Source organism: Platalea leucorodia (assembly GCF_965183815.1).
Source record: "Platalea leucorodia genome assembly, chromosome: 8".
NCBI classification, from domain to species: Eukaryota; Metazoa; Chordata; class Aves; order Pelecaniformes; family Threskiornithidae; genus Platalea; species Platalea leucorodia.
This window is the reverse complement of record NC_138830.1, coordinates 41584659-41607510: the sequence shown is the minus strand read 5'-3', so window position 1 is coordinate 41607510 and position 22852 is coordinate 41584659. Positions and strand designations below refer to the sequence as shown.

The 22852-nt window shown below is 43.5% G+C and overlaps 1 protein-coding gene across 1 annotated transcript in view; it reads right to left on the bottom strand.

Moving 5' to 3' along the window:
* Positions 1-22852, bottom strand: part of ZNF423 (zinc finger protein 423) — a 235536-nt gene that overhangs the window by 177000 nt on the left and 35684 nt on the right. Inside the window, exon 2 of the mRNA XM_082318973.1 lies at positions 15624-15683. Within this exon, the coding sequence (XP_082175099.1) occupies positions 15624-15683 (60 nt within the window). The remainder of the gene's footprint in view (positions 1-15623; positions 15684-22852) is intronic.

Genomic DNA, 22852 nt, shown 5'->3' with positions numbered 1-22852 from the left:
ACACCCAGGGTATAGAAGGTGGGCCTGGACCATAGCCTAGCTGCAGGTTTTACAGTCTGATCAAATACCAAGTAACATCTTGGAGAAAAAAAGCTTGCTGACTTTCTCTCTACAAATCTGGTTTGCTTTGGAAAAAAGGTTCTTCAAATGCACCTGAGGAAAAAGCCACATATTCCCAAATGTCTGCTCACATCCCTTTGCCACTGAGTACTGCAGAGGGGCAGAGGCTCGTGCCTCTGCTGCATGGGAGCCCTCCAAGAGGGGCTCAGCCGGCAAAGCGAGTGGAAATTGGGAAAACATATCTTACGCTGCTCCAGCTGGAGCTGGGGGAGACATCCCTAGGCAGCCCAAGTGATTTAGGAGCCAAATACCCGCTGAATAGCAATGGACTGTAGCAAAAACCCATGAAATTGGAAATTAATGAGAGTTAGGCACCTACGTGTCTAAATAGCTTCGGAAGAGTAGGGCTTACAAGCTTCCAGAAATGTCACCCCCAGGTCTCGTTATGCGTGTGCATCTCTGCACGACCAGCACCAGCCAGGCTGGGCACGATGTCCTGATGCAGGTATCCAGGCTGCAGCAAAAAAATTCAGTTGCCTTTTTTTCACATTCATTAACTTAACAGGATTCTCAACCAGAAAAGAGAGGAAAGTCTGTGCATCCCGTATTATGCACCAAGGGAAAGGGTATTTAACAGGTGGCCAAGCTATTAGAGAAGCATCGGATTCTGCAAAAAGTATTGCCTTCCGTGTGACCGTGGCCAGCCCCTGCTGCACAAAGACACACCTCTCCTGCCCAGCTGTTACACCGAGGAGATTAATACAAGCCAACAGGGAAACCAAATTAGTAGAATGACTCAAAAAGTTTCCTGCCATTTTCTGTTCATTCTCTCTTCCCCAGTTTTGAAACATGACGTGATTTTGGGCTGTGGGCTCAGTTATATTTCAGTTTGTATTTAACACGAGCTCACACGCAAAAATTAATGTACCTCAAATTTCCTTTCTCGTTTCATTCCTTAATACCAAACTCTGAAGTCCTACACGTTTCACTTGACAAAGCCATTAATTCAGTAATTTCACATAATTAAATCGAGCAAAGCAGAGTATTTAAATTGGAGCTAAGTGAAATATACTTCTGTGCGGCTCATGCTGTTAGAATTGTGCTGCATGCTATTCTGCTGCTGCTCATTTATTAATTTGGGATCGGCTGAAACGTGACACCGCGTAATAAGGAATGCGCTGGCTTCAATAGAATTAGAAATAAAAAAAAAGGAAAAAAAAATCCTAGAGGACAATGAATCAAGCACTAAATGAACTAAATTAATCCCTCTGAATGAGCCCTCAGCAGAGCACTTCTGCACCCAGCTGAAACCTGCACCCAGGTTTGTACTTTCCCTATGATAACTAATTTCTGGCAAGAGGTTTTCAGCTATATCCCTGGAATAAGAAGTGAGCTGCACCAGTCCTCCAGCGTGGTGATCCTTTTAGCAGTGATAACACTTTTTCTCTTAATATCTTCCTGCGTTCTTTCTTCCAGCCCTACGTGGTAAAGAAAGTGTGAAAAGACATTTAAAAGTGTTAAAGCTAAAATGACTTTAAAGTCTTGTCTCCCTCAGCCGCTCCTCTCGTTCGGCAGGTCCCGAGCGTCGGAGCAGGAGACAGCCATGTGGCACACAGCATCAGAGAAATGGCAGAACCCTCAGATCTACCATGAGGATGATGTATGGTAAAAACCAAATGGACAGATAAAACCGTAAGTATGGAATTTTGCTGGTAAATGAGTAATAAAGGGGAGGAAACTAAGATGGCCAATAATCCAAGTAGTGGAAATACTGTATGTAATTAACAAAAGCCTCTCCAGAATATAGTGGTGTTTTTTTTCCTTTCCATTGGTGCTTTCTGCTTCTTGAGTTTCTTATGAACTACCTTAATTGGGCTCTTCCAGATACACTGAAAGTTCCTCCACTTCTTCCTCAGCCTCGACGGACACCTGTGAAAGGTGCAGCTCTGGACTGCTCATGATAACCCTCACCACATACAGCTCGTAATGACCCGCTCCCACTAATGAAAAAGGGGGTCTGGGGGGGAGATATTGTTGCTGTTGTAATTAAAGCTTGTGAAGAGTTTAGTTGGAGATAAATTAGATTTATTTACACACTGCTCTGTTGCTGATGAAGCACCAGCTATTTGGGAGAACTTCTAATTAACCCTAATTTAGTTGATATGCTCTTTAGCAGCCCCATTCCCCATGTACTTTTCACAAGGTAAAAAGTAGTAATAACAACAAATTATCCATTTTTAAAAGGCACATTTCTTTGTGGGGGCCCAGTCCCAATTTTTTTTTCTTAAATTATTGAATTTTCATTTTAGTTGCTGACAAGTAGGAAGACGCACACTTGAGAACTTTATCCTACAGAACAGCTTTTTCAACAGCCTCACGCCACGGCTCATGTGGCATGGCCACCGCACCCACACCCACGGCCCCACGCGGTCCCTCTCCCACCAGCCCCATGGCTGATGCAGAAAGAGGGTTTGGGGGTTTGCTTTGGACCCTTCCACCCGATGTACAGCTATCACAGCTAGGGTTCGATTTTTAAAGCACTTCCACTTCCTACATCCTCGGCCAATTATGCAGTCTGGCCACAATGTTCATTAACCAGATACGGTTTTAAAATATTTCATTACAGTATCAAGCTAAAAATCACTTAACTCTTATGATGTGTTTTCTCATTTAATAGTTCACTGATGGCTCCGCTGCACTTCCAGTGCTTGTGGTGTATCTGTGTATTCTTTGCAACTCAGAAAGACATTTAAAATACAACAGGTTTACAACCTCAGTATATAAAAAAAGCCCTAAAAATTCACCAGTTTTTATAAACCATGTTGGAGGAAGAGCAACACCAATTCTTATTTCAGTTTCACACACAAGACCATAAACACCGAGCACCACTTTTTGGAAGTAAGGGTGAAAAATGGAACATAATTTAATTCTGTTATACAGAAGCATCTATGCTTGCTTGTCACAACACAAACCCAGAGATGCAAAGAGCATTTGCAGAGGTGATATTCCTTATGTCTTCAACACTGCAGCTGTCTGCACACGCAATATACAAAGAAAAACTGAAGAAAAAAATGTGGGTTTCTGCAACATCCTGTCCAGAAAATGTTTTACCAGTCTGGCTATTGGGTAACTTGTGCAAGATTTCAGCCTGAAATTCACCTTGATCAGAAAAAGTACATTTTTACTGCACAACCTTTTTTTCATAAGATTATAGACCAAACGCTGCTCTCAGTTATACCTGCCTAACCCTGCTGATTTTGTATATGCTTCCTGGATCTCACTATGGAAATTTGGCAATAAATGTATTTTGTTTAATACGATCAAGGAAGAGAAGCCAAATGCTTTTTACACAGAACATTTCTCATTCATTTAACAGGATAAATGGTCATCTGGACTTGTGTGCTAAATGCAAAGAGCCCGATATGAACTACTATCAAAGTTTAAGTTCCAGTTTTTTCAATTTCTATATGGGACACACTCTGTACCAATTAATGATGGCATTACAAACTGACCATTTTTCTGCAAATATAACCTACTTGATTAAATCAACAATGCAAAATGGAAGTCTTCCCTATTGTTACTGAAAGAAGAACGACAGACTACACACATCTTTTTTGAATATTGTCAAAATTATGCAGAGGAAAACTTCAATTTAGAACACTGTCTTCAAAATTGCCCAGTACAAAATGACTTTGAGACTTTTAAAGGAACTTCATAATAAGGAAAAAGGCAATGGTCTTTCTGTTGCTAGTTGTATCTCCTTGATGTGTCAGCAAGAACGGCTTGACATAGCCCTTCTTGGAAGAAGGCTAATTCAAGTCCGAGTTACACATTTCTTTTAACGAAAACCATAAGTGAAATCAAGTAAAGATGGAACTAATCAGTCCATCAAAACAATAAATTTATGAACTGGAAAAAGATCTGATTTAAGTCTTTGGATAAGAAATAGTTATCCAGTTTTCCTTCTGTGGATGGAAACAACTGCTATCTCCATTTGGGTTCACTTATCTGACAAAATCAGGGCACTGGAATTTAGTGTCATTTAATTTAAGTTGCCTATAGCCCCCATCCAAGCTAAATAATACCAATAAGCACAAGTCCACACCATGCCCAGCTCCGAGGGCTCCGAATCCCCTCTCAATTAAACGAGACCCAGGGAAAACCATCGCTCCTCCTCTCAAGGATGCAGATGCCGCGCTCCACTTCCCAACTTCATTTGGGGCTGCACGTGAGCAGGTAGTGCAGAGCCGTTGTCTTTCACTCACTTATCTCCTCCAAATGCTTTTTGCTTTCTGCTGAAGAGTCACACAACAGATGAAGATTAAATATACACAGCTAGAACAACAAACCTAAATTTCAAACCATTGTCGGAGGATTTTTTTCTGCCAGGCTGCTTCAGTCAGCCCCAGCTCACCATGCACACACAGAGGCACACAACCAGCGAGCACCTTCCCACCATATTTCTCTCAAATTGAAAATTCTCTCTAGCTTTGGTTCAAACAACAGCCAGAGCCTTAAAACATATACATAGCTACACAGAGAGCCTCACCACGCCAGTGGTTTTCTTTACCCAAGCGAAAGCTTCCAACCAAGAGGGAAGAAATTTGCCTACAGGGTCCCTCCATTTTATGCTAGCAAATAACTCACTTCAGAAATACTGCAGCTTTCAGCGTTAAGGTGTTTAGAGGGGAAAGCGTGGCATGAAGTGGGATGTGAAATCCCATCATCCTACCGCAAGGAAAGGCGCTATTAAACATCTGAGTTTTCCTTCTGGAGTTTTGATGAGTTTACTAAGAAAACGTAACAGTGGAGTCACTAACTAGAATGCTCAAGTTTAAGAATAAGCATGTTTTCTTTAGCTATAATGATGCAATAAAATTTCACAGCTCTCAAAAGCACCTTTCAGGTTTGAAACACAAAAGTAACACTTGCATATCGGTTTATTTGTAAAATATAAACTTCTCCCTGCTGCAGGAGCCTGAAATACGAAAGCTCAGAGTTGTGGCTCTTCCCTTTTCTGAAGAGAAATAAGCCTTTGCCCAAACATAGCGCCTACAAGTTTTAATCCAGCAACAAAGGTGCTGAACTTCCCATATCTAGAAAATTACATCAGGAAACTGTATTGCACAGATTCACTTCAAATGCATCAAAGCTTCCAACAAGAGTGGTTATTTTCAGCCAAATTACCATGCTGCTGCTTAAATACCACTAAGCTGAAGGAGTCCTTCTTTATCAGTCGCAAACTGCCAACTTATCCTCAAGGAAATGCCAAGCTAAAACATGTATGTCTAAATCCACACGTTGTTCAGTAGCTTTCAGAGTAATGTCTTTCTGACTGATATGTTTACATTTTTATTGGTAATTGATTTACTCCTTCTGTAGGGGATGCCTTGAACAGGAGGCGTTCCTTCCTTCTCCCCTTACCCCCATGCTCCAGCTTCATTACAACCCCAGCACTATTGCCAAAATGAGATATTGCCTCATTTTTGGTACCGTGCCCTTGAAGGCATCTTATTAGAAAAGACCATTTCTTAATTAACATTTTTGATCTTTAATCTATTACACATCCCTTTAATCCCATACGGAGGAGCTTTTGGCCCACTTCCGCGGCGTGGCGGTGGGAGGCAATAGGCTGGCAATTTGTGCTGAGGGCTCTCTCCCAGCTGGGCTCCAGCGTGGCCGGCTGCAGGGCTGGCTATGCTCTCGCTGGTCAGCAGCAGACATTTGCATTTATTATGTTATTGCATTTTTTTTAATAAAGACTTTAGAGAGCCACTGCTCAGCGTTAAAGACGAGGCAGAACGGCAAGCTTGCAGATGAGATCAGACTTCAGCAAGTGGCTGTCGAGATATTAAAATAACCAGCAAAAATCTAAGTGGGAGATTTAGTGGATCACCAACATGTGAAGTGTTAAGAAAAGTACAATGTTAAGTCCCTTACATCATTTTACTTGCAAATAATTACAGCAATTACAATGTGCTAACTGGCAATTAACATTACAGGCTTCACAACTCACCAGAATTTTTTAAAACACGCTGTGGCCCTATGTAAATTGTCTCTTTGGTACTTCTGATTTGGTGGCTGTATGAGCTAATGGCTACACATTAGCTCAGCAGATCTCGGAACAGAATTGTCCACATGCCAGATAATTTAATTAGAGGCTTGATCTTGTCAGAGCTTTATACAACACAGACACTGTTTCCAAGCAAAGTGTGCGGTTTTTTTCCTTTCTCTTTAGCATTTTGTGACTGTCTAATAATTTCTACCAACAAACGCCAAAGCCAAAGAGAAAGGAGGCATGGCTAGTAAAACACACAAACAGGCAGACACTTCAGTCCTAAGTGTGATGAATTCAGAAATATGTAGAGCAAGACGCATCAAGCACCTCTTCCGTGCACACCCCAATCTATTGCCAGGTCTCTGCACACATCTATTAAATCTTCATCGCGCTGTTACTCAGCCCCAAAAAAGACAAAGGTCACTTGTCTCCAAGTGAGAGCCATAGGGTATCTCAAATCTCATTATAAATGGTCCCATTTAACAGTTTTCTCATTTGAATTTATACACAACAAATACAAGATTATGAGATGAGCTCAGTTTATTTTGACAATGACATTGTAATTCCTTGTAGCGAGACCAGAAAAAGGCTACTTTAGACATTAGATGACAGAAATACAAATGTATCTTATATTATGGGAAATTTTAGGCTATATTAACTTTACAAAATCCTTTTTTTCATGAGTATTTGGCCTTAATTTCCGTCTTCTACACACTCTTATGCTACAGTAACCATACTTACACTCTTGATCTATGATAAGCTTAACAGTTCAAGACAATTTAACCAAAAATATGGCGGTAACGGTTACAGAAACTTTTACAAGTCAGGTCAATGTTGAGTAAGACCCACTAGAGGTCCCTTCCAACCCAAATGATTCTAGTTTCCTGTACTGAATAAGCAAATAATATTATTTGGGGAAAGCATCATAAATTTCATGCAGTTCTTCACTGCACAGTTTCATATCAACGTCCTTACTCAGCCCAGAAAACAAAGCAGTGGAGCTTGTTTATTCCATTTGTTCTTCTTCTTTTACAACCTTGTTTATAAAACCCCATTCTCACGACTGGCACAATTTGTTTTTTTTCTCAAGAAGAACGATTACTGGGGATCCACCACTGTGGCATTAGTTTTTATTGATTTTTCTTGTTTAAGCAACAGGCCAACGTAATATATTCTGTTATTTCTGTTTTACATTTATTCAGGCTGGGAGCTTTGAGCTACCAGTTACAACTGCAATGTATAAACTAGTCGAAGGAGAACAGAAGTTTCTGTGAAAACCAAAGAAATTGTTCACCAGGAGACTTTCCTTCAACTCTTCAGCTGTCTGGTTTCACAAAGGTAAAACCCACTGCAATCGCTTCCTACAGCGGCATGGTTTCAGCTTCCCTCGCTCCTACCAGCCAGCCAAAGCAGACTTGGAAAAGTGAAGCCACTGACCTGCAGAAATGACTCAAAGCAAGACAGGCTGGCAAGTGCCCATCAGTCCTGAAGTCAGAGCCCTCTGGGAAGGTCGACCTCCAGCATGGTGCACACTGCATGATGCAGAGACAAAGTAGTATGGACATGCGGCACAAGGAAGACTTTCTACTAGGTTGGGAGGCTTAATTAGCATTTGCAAAGTGGTTTGAGATCCTACGTAAAAATATTTACTGAAATAAGCTCTAGAAAGCACAATTTGCCTGACCATTCAGTCTGCTTTTGACCTCAAATCTGCAGGAGATTAACAAATCCAGAGCGCGGCAGAATTGGACAAATTAGAGATGCGCAGCACTTATCAGGTGATCTTATCCATCCCTCTGCTATTATAAGACCGTTCCTACAGTGTATTTTCAAGTGCTTTGTCCAGTCTGGTTTGAAAATGACTGAAGCAATGGGAGATAACACCAGAGTCTATTAGATCCCACTGCTGGGAAATGTTTCCTGATATTCAGCCTAGCATCTCCTTTGCTTTACTTTAGCCCATTACTGCTAGTTACACCTCTGAAGGCTATTGTAAACAACAGATATCATTTTAATCTAAAAACACAGAAAACGTTCATCTAATCACAGCCCTTTGCTTGGGCAGCAAGAAAGGACAAGGTAGCATCACTGGAAAGAAACACAGGAAGGGAGAGGAGGAGCATGAAGAAGATGGGAAGGTGCTATGCTATGCCCTGCTCCTCTCCAGCGCTCCCTCCAGCTCAATGGCAATGTCCTTCACTGGGATGTTCATACCTGCAGGAGACCTGAACACAAGCAAGGGCCGGAGAGACAGGAAGGCTGCGCCTGAGGGTTCACCCATGAAGGTGAACAACTGCCTTCGGTCAGCGTAAGGAAATGAAGCACAGTGTTAGTGTCTCCCAGCAGATAAAGCACCAACAGGCATACCTTTAAATAAAAAGCAAATTTGTCGCAGGGAAAAAAACATTTTCTGGCAAGACAGGGACATGACCCCGTGGAGGATGTCACCTGCCAGCCCCAGACGGATACACTCAGGTGTGCAACTGTCCATGCCGATGGTGTGTTTGCATTTCTGGCAAGATGCCCCTGCCAGAAGACCCTATGGGAACATCCCCCAACCCATAGCGGCCCTGTGCGGGCAGACACACCAAGCTCACAAGACTTCAGACGAGGTTAACCCGATGACCCCAGAGATACTCCCAGATTTGACTGAAACCTTGCTGCCCATCACCAGTCCCGATGCACTGCTGGCATCCCAGCGCACACAAGTCCATAGCCCCTCGCCAGCATGGCCAGGCAGGGCCTGCGACCCCACAGCCTGCAAAAATCCTCCCCTTTACAGATGTTGCTTGTAGCAATTTAGGGGGGCTGGCTTTAGGTACTGCGAAGCTCGGCGACACCAACGACACACTGCGATACACCACGCTTGCTCAGCCTTCCGTAAGCAGACTGGCTTTCCAGCAGACACTGCCTTTAAAAAGCCTGGGATGGGTGGATGATGGGGCAGGGGGAGCACTTGATAGCTCACTTTGAAATGAGCTTTTCTTTCCTTGCCTCTTTTACCATGGAAATTAATTCTCCTCCTCTGTGCTATTGCTATAATTTTCCCAATTAACATCTTTAATAGTAAGTATTTTCTAGGAAATGCCGTAATACACAGGTGTGTGCTTCTAATTTAAATACTGACACCCATGCTGTGTTCACATCTGAAGATCGCTCTTTCTTGCCGGAGATTCCCTCCCCAAACAAGAGGGGAACACCTATGGCGCCGCACCACCAGAGACGCCTCAGCGGATTCGCGGGGCGACTGTTTCCATGACAGATGCACGTGTCGGTGCTGTGCTGTGCCACATGCAGCAAGGAATCTCATTTTTCATACTTCTCCTTTCCCTGAGGGTGCTACAGCCACGGGATGCCGGTAGGACCTCAGGGACCCCTAGGGACCCTCTGTCGCTCCAGCCAACAGCTTCCTCCAGCAGCACCGCGTCCCCCTTCCCGCCAGCCCGGGAGTGCTGGGAGCAGGGACTTGCTCCCAGGAAGCCCTCATGCCTGCAGATGCAGAGTTGTGCCGTGAGCTCCTACAAACAGAGTAATCTGGGAAGGGTTTATAATTACCCATATTGTTTCTTTTTATATTATCCCGGCTCCAAAAATCTTACATCTGTCTTGGATGTTCACCCACCACCACATTATCTGAGCATCATGTACTTTCTATCACTTCACCTTCTGTTTGAGAAAACACTATCAAAGGTACCTTCTTTAAAAAAAAAAAGACAGTATTTATAAGTAAAAGATTGAAGTTAAAAAATAAATTTTGTAATTAGGAAAGGAGAATTTAATTTTTTTCTCTTCTGAAAGGACATATAACTATGTCACATCGTAAAAACTCACACATTACCAAGCAAAATAAAAGTTCAATTTAGAATAAATGAGGAATGCAGCTGTCAGAGCTACAAACCTCCCTAGCTTTATTTCTAGTTTGCATTTACTTGGGTTTCGGCTGCTTCCAAAGCAGATATTTAAAATTTTGAGAATCTCAGACTATACTGACTGGGCTGCATGCTGCAGGTCCATGGAGAGACAAGGATGCCATTTTTAAAACCAATATAAGAAAGCCAACCAGTTGAAATCAAACATTTCATAATATATTGAAAAAATATTCAACTAAGAAAGTTACCAGTCTCTTATGTTCTTTGCTAAGTTCAAAGGTTTATTTCTTTGGAAATCCTTACGTACTGTAATCAGAATCTTCTCATATTGATTTACTAATGAAATCAGCTTTTAGAAGATGTCTGAGCTTGTGAAGGCACTCAGGATGGGTAATTTCAAGAGTACTTGCAAGATAATAGGTTTCTAATGCCCACAGAATTGCAACCGACCTTTTCAATGCCCTGCAGCAGAGACCCCAGAATTTCACGTTGACGGTGTTCGGGAGGGTTTTTTTCACTGTTCTGCCATTTAAAAGTTAAATAAGACAAAATACAATACATGTAGAAATAGAGAAAAAGAGCTTGGTGTCTATGGGAGGGCAGTCTCTCTCATCTGGACCTGACTGACTGACTCCTGGCACAGCCCATGCCCAGCGGGTCGTGTGGCTGGAGCGGGACGAGCAGGGGTTCTGTGGGAGCTGCCAGGGGGACGTAGGCAGAAAGCAGGGGCAGCCCCGGGTACTGTGAGACCACAGGGGATGGCGTCCTGCAAGGATGGTGGCCTTGGTGGGCACCAGGCAGCGGACCATGCCAGGGCATGCAAGCCCAGGGTGCTGGAGGAAGGCTGAGGGGACAACAAACTTTGTGTGGCCAAAACAGGCCTCCATAAGGGGAAAGATGAGGAAGGAGAACACATTTGCTGAATAAACAGAAAAGGGGACAAAGTTAATGCATGAATACTTGCAGGGGCAAGTCCCTGTTTGCTTCATGAGACCCTGGCTTTCTCATCCGTTTTGGTCCTTTGGCAGCAAAAATTAAACCCAACCCTACAAAACAGTTAGAGGAGAACAGAAACCCTCAACACTTGGGAAGCAAATAGCAGCAGCACCGGGATCAGAAGATCAACGGTGGAGGAGAGCACAGGGACCAGCCAGGAGGGAACGGGCAGGGAGAGCCCCGAGCAGCAGAGACAGCATTAAAAACACCCTGGCACAGGCCCCTGTAGCCCTGAGCAAAAATAAGTCTCCGAACTGTGTCAAGATGTTCCTCCTCTGAAGATACCAAGTGAAAATTGTGATTTACATAGCTGGGAGACGTCATGCAAAGCGGAAGAGAGGGGAAAAGGAGTGACCATAGAGTGGTTTTCTTTTATTTTGTGGTTCATTTCTCAAAAGCTGCTGCTTCCCCCTTTTTTTTTCCTCCTTAAAGGAAAGAAACTTTAAAAGAAATTACAGAAGGCAATTAAAAATCTAAAGTAGCGTACTGTATAAAACAAGCACGTGGGAGAACGCTTAATGACAAAACATCAAATGTCTGTGTCTAAAATGTTGCGGGTTTTTTTCCCCATGCTGCGCTTTGTGAACATGTCCCTCGCACGCGTGGCCAGCTGCTGCAGCGAGCTCGGTGGCAGGGACAGGAAATCTGGAGCTAATGGGGAAAGGGGGGGAATACCAACCTGTAATTTATTTTCATGATCTCTGGAATGTTACAATTGAACGATACTAATGTTGTGTGCTAATGGATGGTTGGGCACTGGCGTTGGAGAGGCCCTTCCAGTCACAAACAACGCAAAGATCCCCCCCATGTTCTGCAAACATATGCGCTCAGAGACATAGCCAGTGCCATTTGTCCCCAGCACTCAGGCTACGGGTCCACGGTCCCCTATTTCCCAAACTCTTTCTTGATCAGTATCATAACTTGTAGCTGCATACAAAAATAAGATACCTTCAGCTAACTCAAAAGCAGACACAAAAAATCAGGCTTTTAGGTCTGCAGGCTCCTAAGGAGAAGACAGAATCTGCTCTGTTTGCCCCAGACAATTCAGCCAAGATTCCCTGGGGCCTTACAGTCAGGCTAATGAGAAACTCCCCAGCAACCCCCATGTAAAATGCTTTCATAGGTCTTTAAAATGCCTTAAATTCTCTATATATTTAGTAAGACTTTTTACTTCTTTAAAATGTCCCTTGTTGCTCCTCAAGATAATACTCTCGTGATGTATTACAACAGCAATGCAGCATGTCTGGCCGGACCCTTGCTTTACAAATATTGAATCTTATTTTCCCCTTGGCTTTGAAGCAGCAGAAAACCCTTTTGCAAAGCAGAGGCGGGCGCTTGCCTGGCCTCCCGGCAGCCCTGCCCAGCCCACCTTCTCTGACGCTTTCGGAGCGAGACAGACGGGCTTCAAGGGCTGCATGTGCTGTTCAGAGGGAAAAGCAGGGGAAGGAGTACTCAGCTGCGCTCTTCCGCTGGGACAGAAAACGTGTCTGCCTCTTACAGAGCAAAACACTACTGACCTGCTATTTAACAGCAAGCTAAATCCTCAGATTAAGAGAGAGGAAAGGAAAAGCTTTTTTTTCTTCCTTTTACATTAAGGAAAAAAATGTTTACAAGACCTGAAGAGGAAGGAAATTTGCTATATGCCCATTGTTAAACAGGGCTGGCGGACACCCAGATTATTTAACCTGGCGCAAGGGCAGCCTCTGCCTCCTTATACATTTTCCTGATTCTCTAGGTTAGTATGTGCAGCCTTTAAGTTGTGGTCATAAAAAAAAGAAATCATAAAACTATTTGTAGTTGTATTTAAAGTACTTGAATAAATTCCTCAGTGCAACTACTCAAGGGTTGGAGTCCTGCAAAGCATTTCACCTTTGCAGGTTTTACCAGGAACGAGCAGTTAAGCCAGAGCAGATAGCAACTTGCGCACATACTCTACCATAGGAAAAAGGATGGTGCCCTGTGCTAAGCCGTCACCAAACAGACCCGTCCGAGCACAGGATTCCTGTTGCCAATGTGTCCACTGCCAAATTTCCATGAGCTGCACTAAGCAGCTCCCGCGAGCAGCCCCTCACCCAGTGCCACGGTCCGGTCAGGGATGCACAAACCGTGCGCCTTCAGTACACTTTGGTGGCAGAGAAGCCCACCACGAGACAAGAGTGCTTGGACCCCAGTGTTTGACATGTCTTGCCCCGCACCTACAAATGCTTGCGCGTGACCTGGGGACAGACAGCTGTCACAGCTACCCGGACAAGACTGCAGGTTGAACTTGTACTCACAAAAAAAATAATTTCCAGTATAGCTTCTACTGGTTTGATGAACAAAATAAGATATAGCAGCAAAAGCACCTTCTCCCCCCCACAACCACACCTATATAAATATTTTGCTAGTATAAAAAAAAAAAAATTAAAAAGTTAAAAAATTACATTCTACCTGCCTTTGCTGCCCCTACATACCACACCACCCTGGGACCACCGCTCTCCTGGCCCACAGCAGCTGCACAGAGTGCCAACAGAATTTTTCAGAAGTTGCTATGTATGCATTTCCACACATACAAAGATGTACAAACACATACAGGAGAAGAAGGGAGAGAAATATGTTAATTTGAAACATCTGGCAAATGTTTCAGCGTTAACAAGTCCCGGGTTTGGCCTTTTGGGTTTTTTTCTGTTGGGGGGGGGGGTCAAGGAAGGGGAGGCAATTTTGACATTTTGGGCCAGGGAAGGAAGGGGCATGAAACAAAAAGTTGAAGCATGTTTTTTCACCCTTTATTGAACTTCAACATCACACTACTGGAGCTAATGCAAACAGGAAGATCATAAAAGAACATAATGAAAGTCTCGCACACTGGGACCGAGGGACTGGTTTCAGTTACTGAATATAGCTTTGGAGGCACACCACACAAGAGCCAGTGACTCCATGCAGCCGCACCACCACGTACTAGGGCTTTTTAAGCTTTTTCTGTGTAGTTCCTCAGTCATATTCCAGCCTGCAACCTCTGTCCCATGCACTGTGCTCTGTCTTGATAGGATACTGTATTGCATCTTATCCAAGATTGACATCTGTAGCTACTAAATGTATTAAGAGGAAAATCCCACAATTAGCACACATTTTCCTTAAGCTGCCGTAAATCACACATACAATACATTTTATCCCACATCCGACATCTTGAATGAGAGCTGTAATTACGGGAGTAAATGAAGAAAAATGGAGGAGACCCAACTAATTTGGGAAAAGCCTTTCACAGGCTGTCTTTTACTTACAGCGTAGTCACCAGTACCATCCAGAAATCCCAAATTAACTCCTGCTCTGCACAGAAATGATTTTTGTTGTTGCTGTTGCTGTTTTGAACCTCAGCCTGTGTTAAATTTAATACAATTCAAGACTTGTGATGGATAACACCGGTAACTCCACTCCACTGCTGTTTGAGACGAAGGTCAAGCAAGAGAGCCAGCGAGCGCTCTTTTCATGCGCCGTTAGCTCCAGGCACAAAGGGGCCTTCGACATCGCAGCTGGAGGTTTGCAGCAGCAGTAGCAATATTTGCTATCAAAGACTAGTGAAAACACAAACCGTTCAAAACAGCAGTAGCGCCCAGAGAAGATGCACCCAGCGCAACTGAGAGTGCAGTTGGTACAAAGTGAAATGTCACAAAGTGCCACACAAAGGCAGTTTATGCCTTCAAGACCAGCTAGATGCTGACTTCAGTAAGAAAAGTCTCCTGTGAGCCAGTTTCCCCATGACTCTTATAAAACTCATGCTAACCAGGAATGCAGCACCATTGTTAATTTTCATATTACTGCTCAGTTTCTGAGCTGCTTTCACGTCGCTGCTGAGCTTCTAAGAGAATACCATCATGCAGTCCAGTATGAAGAGAGCACAGAAATAGACTTACTGGCTTCAAAATAAAAAATATTGAGAATTTCATAAATGTTAAAGACATAATAGACAATAAAATATCTTTACACAGGGCACAAGCAGTGACTGAGATGTGGCTAGTTACTTTTAATGCAAACTAATCTGACATTTACCCTCACATTTGTGCTATCAATACATATTACACTACTACAGACAAACTTGCTTTATCCTGTTCAGTTTCTTGAGCCCCTTTTTATTCAAATTATCAATGTAACACAGATGAACAAGCCTCAGACACACGTTAAAGTGTTATTACTATCAAGCAGACCAAAAGCTGGTTCAAATGTTAAATCTTTCTACCATGGCGATGTACCACTTTTATTCTCCAGCCCTGACAGTACTTTCCAGTTTCCTCCGAGATGAGAAATACACACATTCCAGTTGAGACCGAGGCTTAAAATTGCTATTAAAGCAGCTTTTATGTAATTAGATTGGAATGAATGTGCAACAGTGCCCATTGCAGAAAACTTCAAAGTGGTTATACTGGAGAAATCACAACCCGTTTCAGTATGCCCACAAGAAGAAAGAATGGCTCTCCGGAGGATAAGAGTATATTAGTCTCTGTATGTAATAGATTTTATTGACCATATGGAACTGATATAAAAATTGTGTTGCAGTGGGTAGTCTTGGATTTGAGACAGGAATGTGACATACAAAATACAGTTCCTGTAAAACGCCTGGCAGCTTTCTGGCAGTTTTTGCAATCAGAAGAACCTAAAATATTTACCTGATTGAGTCACTGATGAGTCCCAGGTCAAAGCAAAATCTGAAGATTCACCCTCTTCAACTGAAAAAGAACAAGAATAAGTTGTGATTGCTAAAACAAACCAACCGGAAAGCAAAGCCATCAGAAAACTAGGTCCACTATGACATTAACTATTAAAACAGGCTTCCACACTGGTGAAAAAGAACTTACTGCTTTCTATAAAATAATTCATAAGGTGGAAATTCAGTAAAGATATTTTCTCTATGTTTTAACCTAAATCTGGGATTTCTGTTTGCAGTTTCTTCTTGAACAGGTAACAGTAAGTTCATGTGAAATTTTAATAGAGGTTTAAATGTCACTAGCTGCTAAGTATTCATATTTGAAATTCTGTACATTCAAAACAACTTGCGTGTGCAAAATTGCCATTGTAAACGTAGAGGTCATTTTTGAAATGTATGCTGTAACAGATCATAGTAAAGAACTGTCCTATGAAGGGAAAATTGCCTGACTTATGTCATCTTAACATACTAACATATTAGCCATATTCAGAACCAAGTGATATCTTAAGTTTTTTCAGAGTTCAGAATTAAAAAATACTATTATAATGTGCAACCATGCTCTGTAATATGGTAGTCATAAATAACTGCATTTAAGGCTTGCTGATATGAAAGCTGTCAGAGCCACGTGCTCAGCACTTGCAAGTGACTTATCTATAACCTTCTGCCTGTTAAGAATTTTCAAATGTCATTTGATTCTTACGTTCTTAAAACTAAGAGATATACTGGCAACAAGCAGGGTAAAAAAGAACCCAATCCTGCTGTTACCGAAATCAGTGGTAGTTTTACTAATGTCAGACTGGGCAGTTGAAAGTGGTAATGCGGAAATTCTTCTTTGTAATTGCAGAAGTTGATCATCTTCACCTACCTACTCTGTCACCGTGACACCAAACAAATTTAAATCATGGGTCTTTATTTCCTGATGAAAAATATTTACTCCATACACTGAACAATCTCTAACCCTTTTATCTAAATTATGTTGGATTCAAATACAAATTCTACATGATTCTGCAACCGAAACCCAAACCACATTGCGAAGCCACAAGCATAGCCCCTATTGACCAGATGGGACCTGTATGCCCAGGCCCTGGAACCTGCTCCAGTGATTACTTACATCGTGTATTTACATTTTCATCACAAGATTCTTGATTTTATGCTTTCCTCCCCTTTTTTTCCAATCCAGTAAGGAATTCTGGCATCTTGTAAGCTTATCTATCAGGTTGATGTCACTGGTGACATCGTGTGGCATTAGGAACAGAAAGGATAATTTACATAGGCAGTGCCTTGACAAATTTTGATTTTATGTTCAGGCCATAAACAAATGCATACTCCACAGAAAGGCACAGCTCCGGTCCTATTAGTCTGCAAGTTTACTAACGGAGGGGCACAGAATTTGGCCACTTCTTTTGAAAAAAATCATACTTGAGACACGGTTATACTTTTTCCAAAAGGTCTATGTTAGCATAAAGGCCATGTCACATAATATTAAATTCCAGAATGACAAAGAAAAACAAGATACAATGCTACAAGCTTACTGAAGCCATTATCGGTACTATTCCCTGACGGTGGCAGAGCAGGCTTGGCTCACGCATGCTCTCTCCTAGAGGCTCACCTACCATTTTGTGTTCTGTAAACCACCATCTTGTTCCCATTTTGACCCATCTCTTAATAGAAAAACTCTGGACACAGTTATCCTAAATACCATTTCACCCTTACACAAATACATTTCTTGTTTTAAGATCAAAATCTACATACATTTGGGAGGTTTCTGCTCTAAAACTAAATAAGCTAAGTTAGCAATTCATGTACCTTACTCAAAACAGACAAGTGGAATGTTTTAATTTTATTTTATCCTTGACTGCTTCTTGGTTGTCCTGCTTGGACAGTTTTTTATATTACTACTTTTAAGCTGAGGGGTTTTTTTATATCTTTACATTTTATCTTAGAAAGAGAGGTGAAAAAAAGATCAGCCTGCTAAAAATACATAAAGGCAATAAATTCAGTCCTACTCAAGTAGAAGTATATGGGATCAGCACTGGTCATCGGCAATTTTAGGAACACACTGCCTTTCATGTTGGTTAAACACTGGAGACTGCTGTAGTCCTTGAGCTGCTGCAGGGCAGCGGGCTCCAGCACGTAACAAAAACGCGTTTTTTGGAATCCCTTAAATGAGGGCAAAGGTTTGAGTCAGCCTCTGTTGGCATTAATTTGCTTTGCTCCCTAATGACTGAAAAGGGGACAGCGAACATAAACGTGAAGACAACAGCACTTAAATTCACTTTATATTTTTGCAATCATGGTTTCAGGTTCTCCCCCTCTATTCGCACAGACCCACCACGTAGCTGACAGTGCTGCACCTCCGTGTGAGGAGGAGGCCGGCGGGATGGAGCCTCTTGAGCTTAGACACAGACACATCTCCCTGCAGCTGCCGCTCACACCACTGTTCCCCCTTTTTCTTATCTTTCCCCCCCCGTTTTCTAATTTTTCAAGCAAACATCATCTTTCATAGGATCAACGATAAGAAAAAGTACCAGCTGAGCCTACTCCAAGAGGTATTGCTGTATTGGACTAATGTTTCTCCTGGGCAGCAGGACAGCATGTCAAATTGTCCCCTCGGACGGCGAGCACGGGGTGGGGGCACTGCTAGAAGGGAGCTGGGACCCCACGCTGCTTGCCGCGGGGCTGGCTGGGGGTACCCAAACACGTCCAGGCAGGACATGACCACTGGGTGAGGCCAGGCTGGCACTACTCAGCACCGGTGTTAGGTGGTTTTATGGAGCAGCATGGTCACAGTGACAGCCAGTCAGGAGCCCTGACCCGAGCACTTGATCCTTGCCTGCCCGCCCACCCACCCACCAAGCTAGGCAGCAGGCACAGAGAAACAAGGAGCAAAAGCATGCCACATCCAAAAAAGAAAGACTGGGTCTATACACCAGTGTAATTAAGAAGCCCCAGAGGTTTGGAGGGGAAGGGTGTCTGTGAGGCTGAAGCTAAAAAATAGGTGATCAGGCTTTGTCACAGGCACCAAGCGTAATTGTAGTGAGACACTTAACTCCACCGTGCTTCTGCTCCCTCTCCATAATGGGCATAAAACCAAGAGCTGAGAGGTTCCTCCATGGCCACCTTACTCTTCTGGATATAAATAATTATTTAAGGAGTCGGCATTTGAAGTGGTGTCACTGCTGGCTTTACCTCAGCCTCAGCAGAGAGCAGAAGCCACAGAAGTCAGAGGGAAAGATAATTATTTTCTTCCTCCCAAACTCAACTTCGACACCCAAGCAGTCGCAGCTAAAATTTGCCCTCAGTTGCACATGGCTGTTGCTGGACTCAGGGGGAAGCAGGAGGAGCTTTCCTGGGCTGGTCAGAGACTTGGGGACATGACACTCTGCATGGAGGGGAGAGGAGTCCCACAGACCCCCATCTGGGGACAGACCCTCTGGGGGTCTTGAGAGGGCAGAGGGGGTCCCAAACAGATTTGGCTGTTACAGCTGTGAAGGAATTTCCAGCTCTCACTACTGAGAACTGAGTAAAAAAAAAAAAAACCTTAGTCTGTAATATTAGCCAGGGAGTAATTCACTTAAGTTGATTTTTCAGTTAAAGTTCCAGTTCCTTAGTATTTTTCTTGTCATTCCCTGAAACCTAGGTTGACTCAGGTGACCAGTGTGGATTAACATTCACTTTGTGGATGCTATTATTTAACTAGCGGTAACAGGCAAAAAAGCTGGTGAAGAGGTACAAAGCATTCAACACATCACTTCCAAAATACATCACACAGTAAAATAATTCCTGTTTCATTAGCAGGAAAATATGTTTTCTGAGACACACCAGCCACAATCGTAACTACCAAAGTCAAGGACTAGACACTTTCACCTGTGCTAGTTAATCACTCTGAATGTGCGGACACACAAGTCCTCGTTGCTGATGTTCAGCATGGGCCACCCACGTACCCGAAACGCTTTGCAGCTTGGGAATACCACAGGAAACAGCAGCACAGATTAAGACAGAGAGCCGAGATTTTATAAAGCAACTAGAGATCTTGTATCAGCTCTAACTACTTTATGGGAGTCCTGGTGACATAATGGTGAAGGCTCAGCATTTCATAAAATTCTGGAGGCGTTTCATATTGGGCATTGAAAATGAAGACACCCAAAATCACTGATGTTAAGCTTTGGGCAGAATGTTCACAAGTACACTTCACATGTTTTTGTTGGATACTTTCCGTTTTCCTTCACAAACTCACCTCATTTTCTCCCCAAATTATGTTGTGTGCCTGCACATTAAGCCATGGTTGCAACCACAGAAGTTGCTATGTGATTACACTCTTAGTCTGTATCTGCTCTCTCGATCCAAATGATCTTTTTTAAATGCTTTGGAAAAGCATATTTTTACTCCTTCAGTAATACAGAGACAATACAGCAAGAGGACAGAAGTTCAGTCCCGCTCTGCTCCATGTGTCATCAACAGAATGGCACCCAAGGTACAACACACTGCACCAACGGAGAGGGCACATGTCTCCCAGTGCCAAATTCACTAGTTGATTAGAAAAAAAAAGTGATGGGCAAGAAACAGTTTCAGACCTTGATATCAACATTCACAGCACTATATTTCTATTTTTAAAGCATTAACATTTTTTTTCTTCTCTTTCGTAAACGGTCCATAGTATTTGCCGGCACACAGAGCTAAAACACTGGAAATAAACAGAGACACTCTTTTAGCTGCATCCTTCAGGGTGATGATTATGAGAGAGTTATAGGAAACTCACCCAAGAGCGTGCCTGCTACAACAGCCATGCCTTTGGTGAAATCTGGGGGCATCTACGAAGCTGAAACCCTTCAGGAAGGCTGGGTTTGACTTGAAAACAGCCTCGGTCTGGCAGTGTAGAAAATCTTATTGTTAGTCAACTCAAAAGATCGGTAACTTTGTGCACTGCCCACCCCTGGCCTGGTGCAGGGAGGACATCGCCAGCAGCGGGAGGACATGTCTGCTTCCACTCCCCGTTCTGCCCCAGCACAGGAGGACTCACGGCTGTCATGCCTGGAGAAGACCTCTGTTCTGCTCCAACTGATTGTGGGACCCGAATGCAAGAGCCAGAACAAGGACAGGGCCGACGTGGGGAGGAACTGTGGGCAATGGCAACATCATAACACAGCACTCCCCCACACGCCAAATATTTGCATTTTGCCCGCTCGTCTCAGATGTTGTCCAAGGATGCTTATTTAATTGCTAGGTCACAAGTGCTGCAGGCTCAAAGATTTCGGTTCTCTGTGCTCAGAGAAACTTCTGAAAGGATTCAGCATCCATTCCCCTAAGAGTGAGAACCTCTATTTATGGGGCTACCATTACCTGAACTCCATTCACAGTCACAGTGCTTATTTAACACTTTATCACTCCCAGGAAAGAAGTTAACCTTATCAAAGTAAGACGCTTCTGAACCAAATGTTGATTTCTAGATGCAATCAAGCTTTACAAGTGAGCAACAGCCCCTCAGTAATTCAGACGGCATGTGTGTGCTCCCTTATCCTATTACACAGGCTTCAAGGACCACAAGGACCAGTTTAACACTTCCCATAATATAAAAACTCCATAGTATGCTAACTAAAATGTCAGGAACTGTGACAGTTTGAGAAACTGCTGCGAAATATGTTGGGTTACAAGCAAGTCCCCCAGCTGATGGGGGAACTTTCCTGAATCTGGGCTGTTACCAAGAGCTGCCTTTGGGACCAGGGCCACTCCCTCACCCGGAGCAACCTTTGAAAACACCATATACGGAATAGTTTCAGTGCAGAAAATGCTGGTGTCACTTTTTAGTTTGGAGGATTTTGTCAGATTTTGTTGGTGACAGAATGCTCTCAGATAAACCTGGGGAAATCTCACTGATGCCTGTGTATTAGCTGTAATGTACGTGTCAAGATTCACAGCTTTCCCTCTAGAGAAATACTCTAGCACCAATCTGCATTGTAAGCCAGTCACACAATAATCACATATTTTCCCTGACCTAGCTGTAGGTACTCGCAAGCAAGAGCTCTGTGATCTTCCGTAATCTTCCAGCTTCTTTGCCGCCTTTCAGACGCGCATCTCTCTCTGCTGTCCTACCCAGCCTTTGCTCCGTCCCTCCCATCACATGAAATTACATGCTCCCGAATCAGCGTAGGACACAGAATAGCCCCATCCCACCGCCATTCATCCGCCGCGACTCATCCCACAGCACTCACAGCCTGCGATTTGATACAGCACTCTTAATCCTGCAAAATGCAGAGCAGCTTCCATTTCCCCAAAGTCAAAGGGAGCTGAGGATGCTCAAAACTTTGTGGACTGAGGATTGTAAATTAGCCAGTTTCCAGCTGCTTGGCATGGCAGGAGCACAAAGGATGTTAACAATCTTTACACTTTAAATAGCCTGGTATTTTCCACACGCATCTAGAGTCTGTCCTTTGGAGAGGTGCAGATAGGCTTGCTCCTCAAACTGAAAGGGGAGGAGAATGCCCCTGCTCTCACTCAGCCTAGTGCCCAGAGAAGTTCAGTCCTTCACGGCACCGGGACCTGCTACCACAACTACCAGTGGCATACAGCAAAAAAAGAAAAAGAGTTTGGAAATGGCTACTTTGAGGAGAAGCCAGTTAGCCCCTTCTGTTCAGATCACCTCCCAGCTGGGTGTAAGGCTTTCCCTCTCTCCTGCTTGGATGTTCCCTGTTAGATTTTGCACCTCCTAAGATCAGTAAGACAAAAGTCTGCAAAACACAAAAATCTGCATAAGAGCAGCGAAGGAAAGTAGCAGTATGAAAAACGGTCACATTTGTTTTTTAAATGAAGCACCGCTGCGGCAGAGCTGCAGTCTGCTGCCCAGGAGCGCAGCAGGGTGCAGAGCCGGCCCTGAGCCAGGGCACGCCACCCACGAGGAACGGGCTGCCCGTCTTTCTCAGCAGGCTGGGCCTTTCTCCCACCGGTGTGCAGATGGAAGCCTTCGCATCAGCAGGAAAACAGGAAGTTTTGCAGGGCTTTGCCAGCGTACTGAAAATAGGTGCCTGTGATTGTACCCTGATGCATTCACCATACCTTGCAGCTGATAGGAAAGGGAAATCCCCCCGGTGCCACCGTGCCAACATTCAGGGGAGCAAAAAGGTAGCCGGCAGAAGCAGCCAGGTGTGCTTTATACCAGCCATTTGAGATGATTTACTCCCTTTGGAAAATCAACTT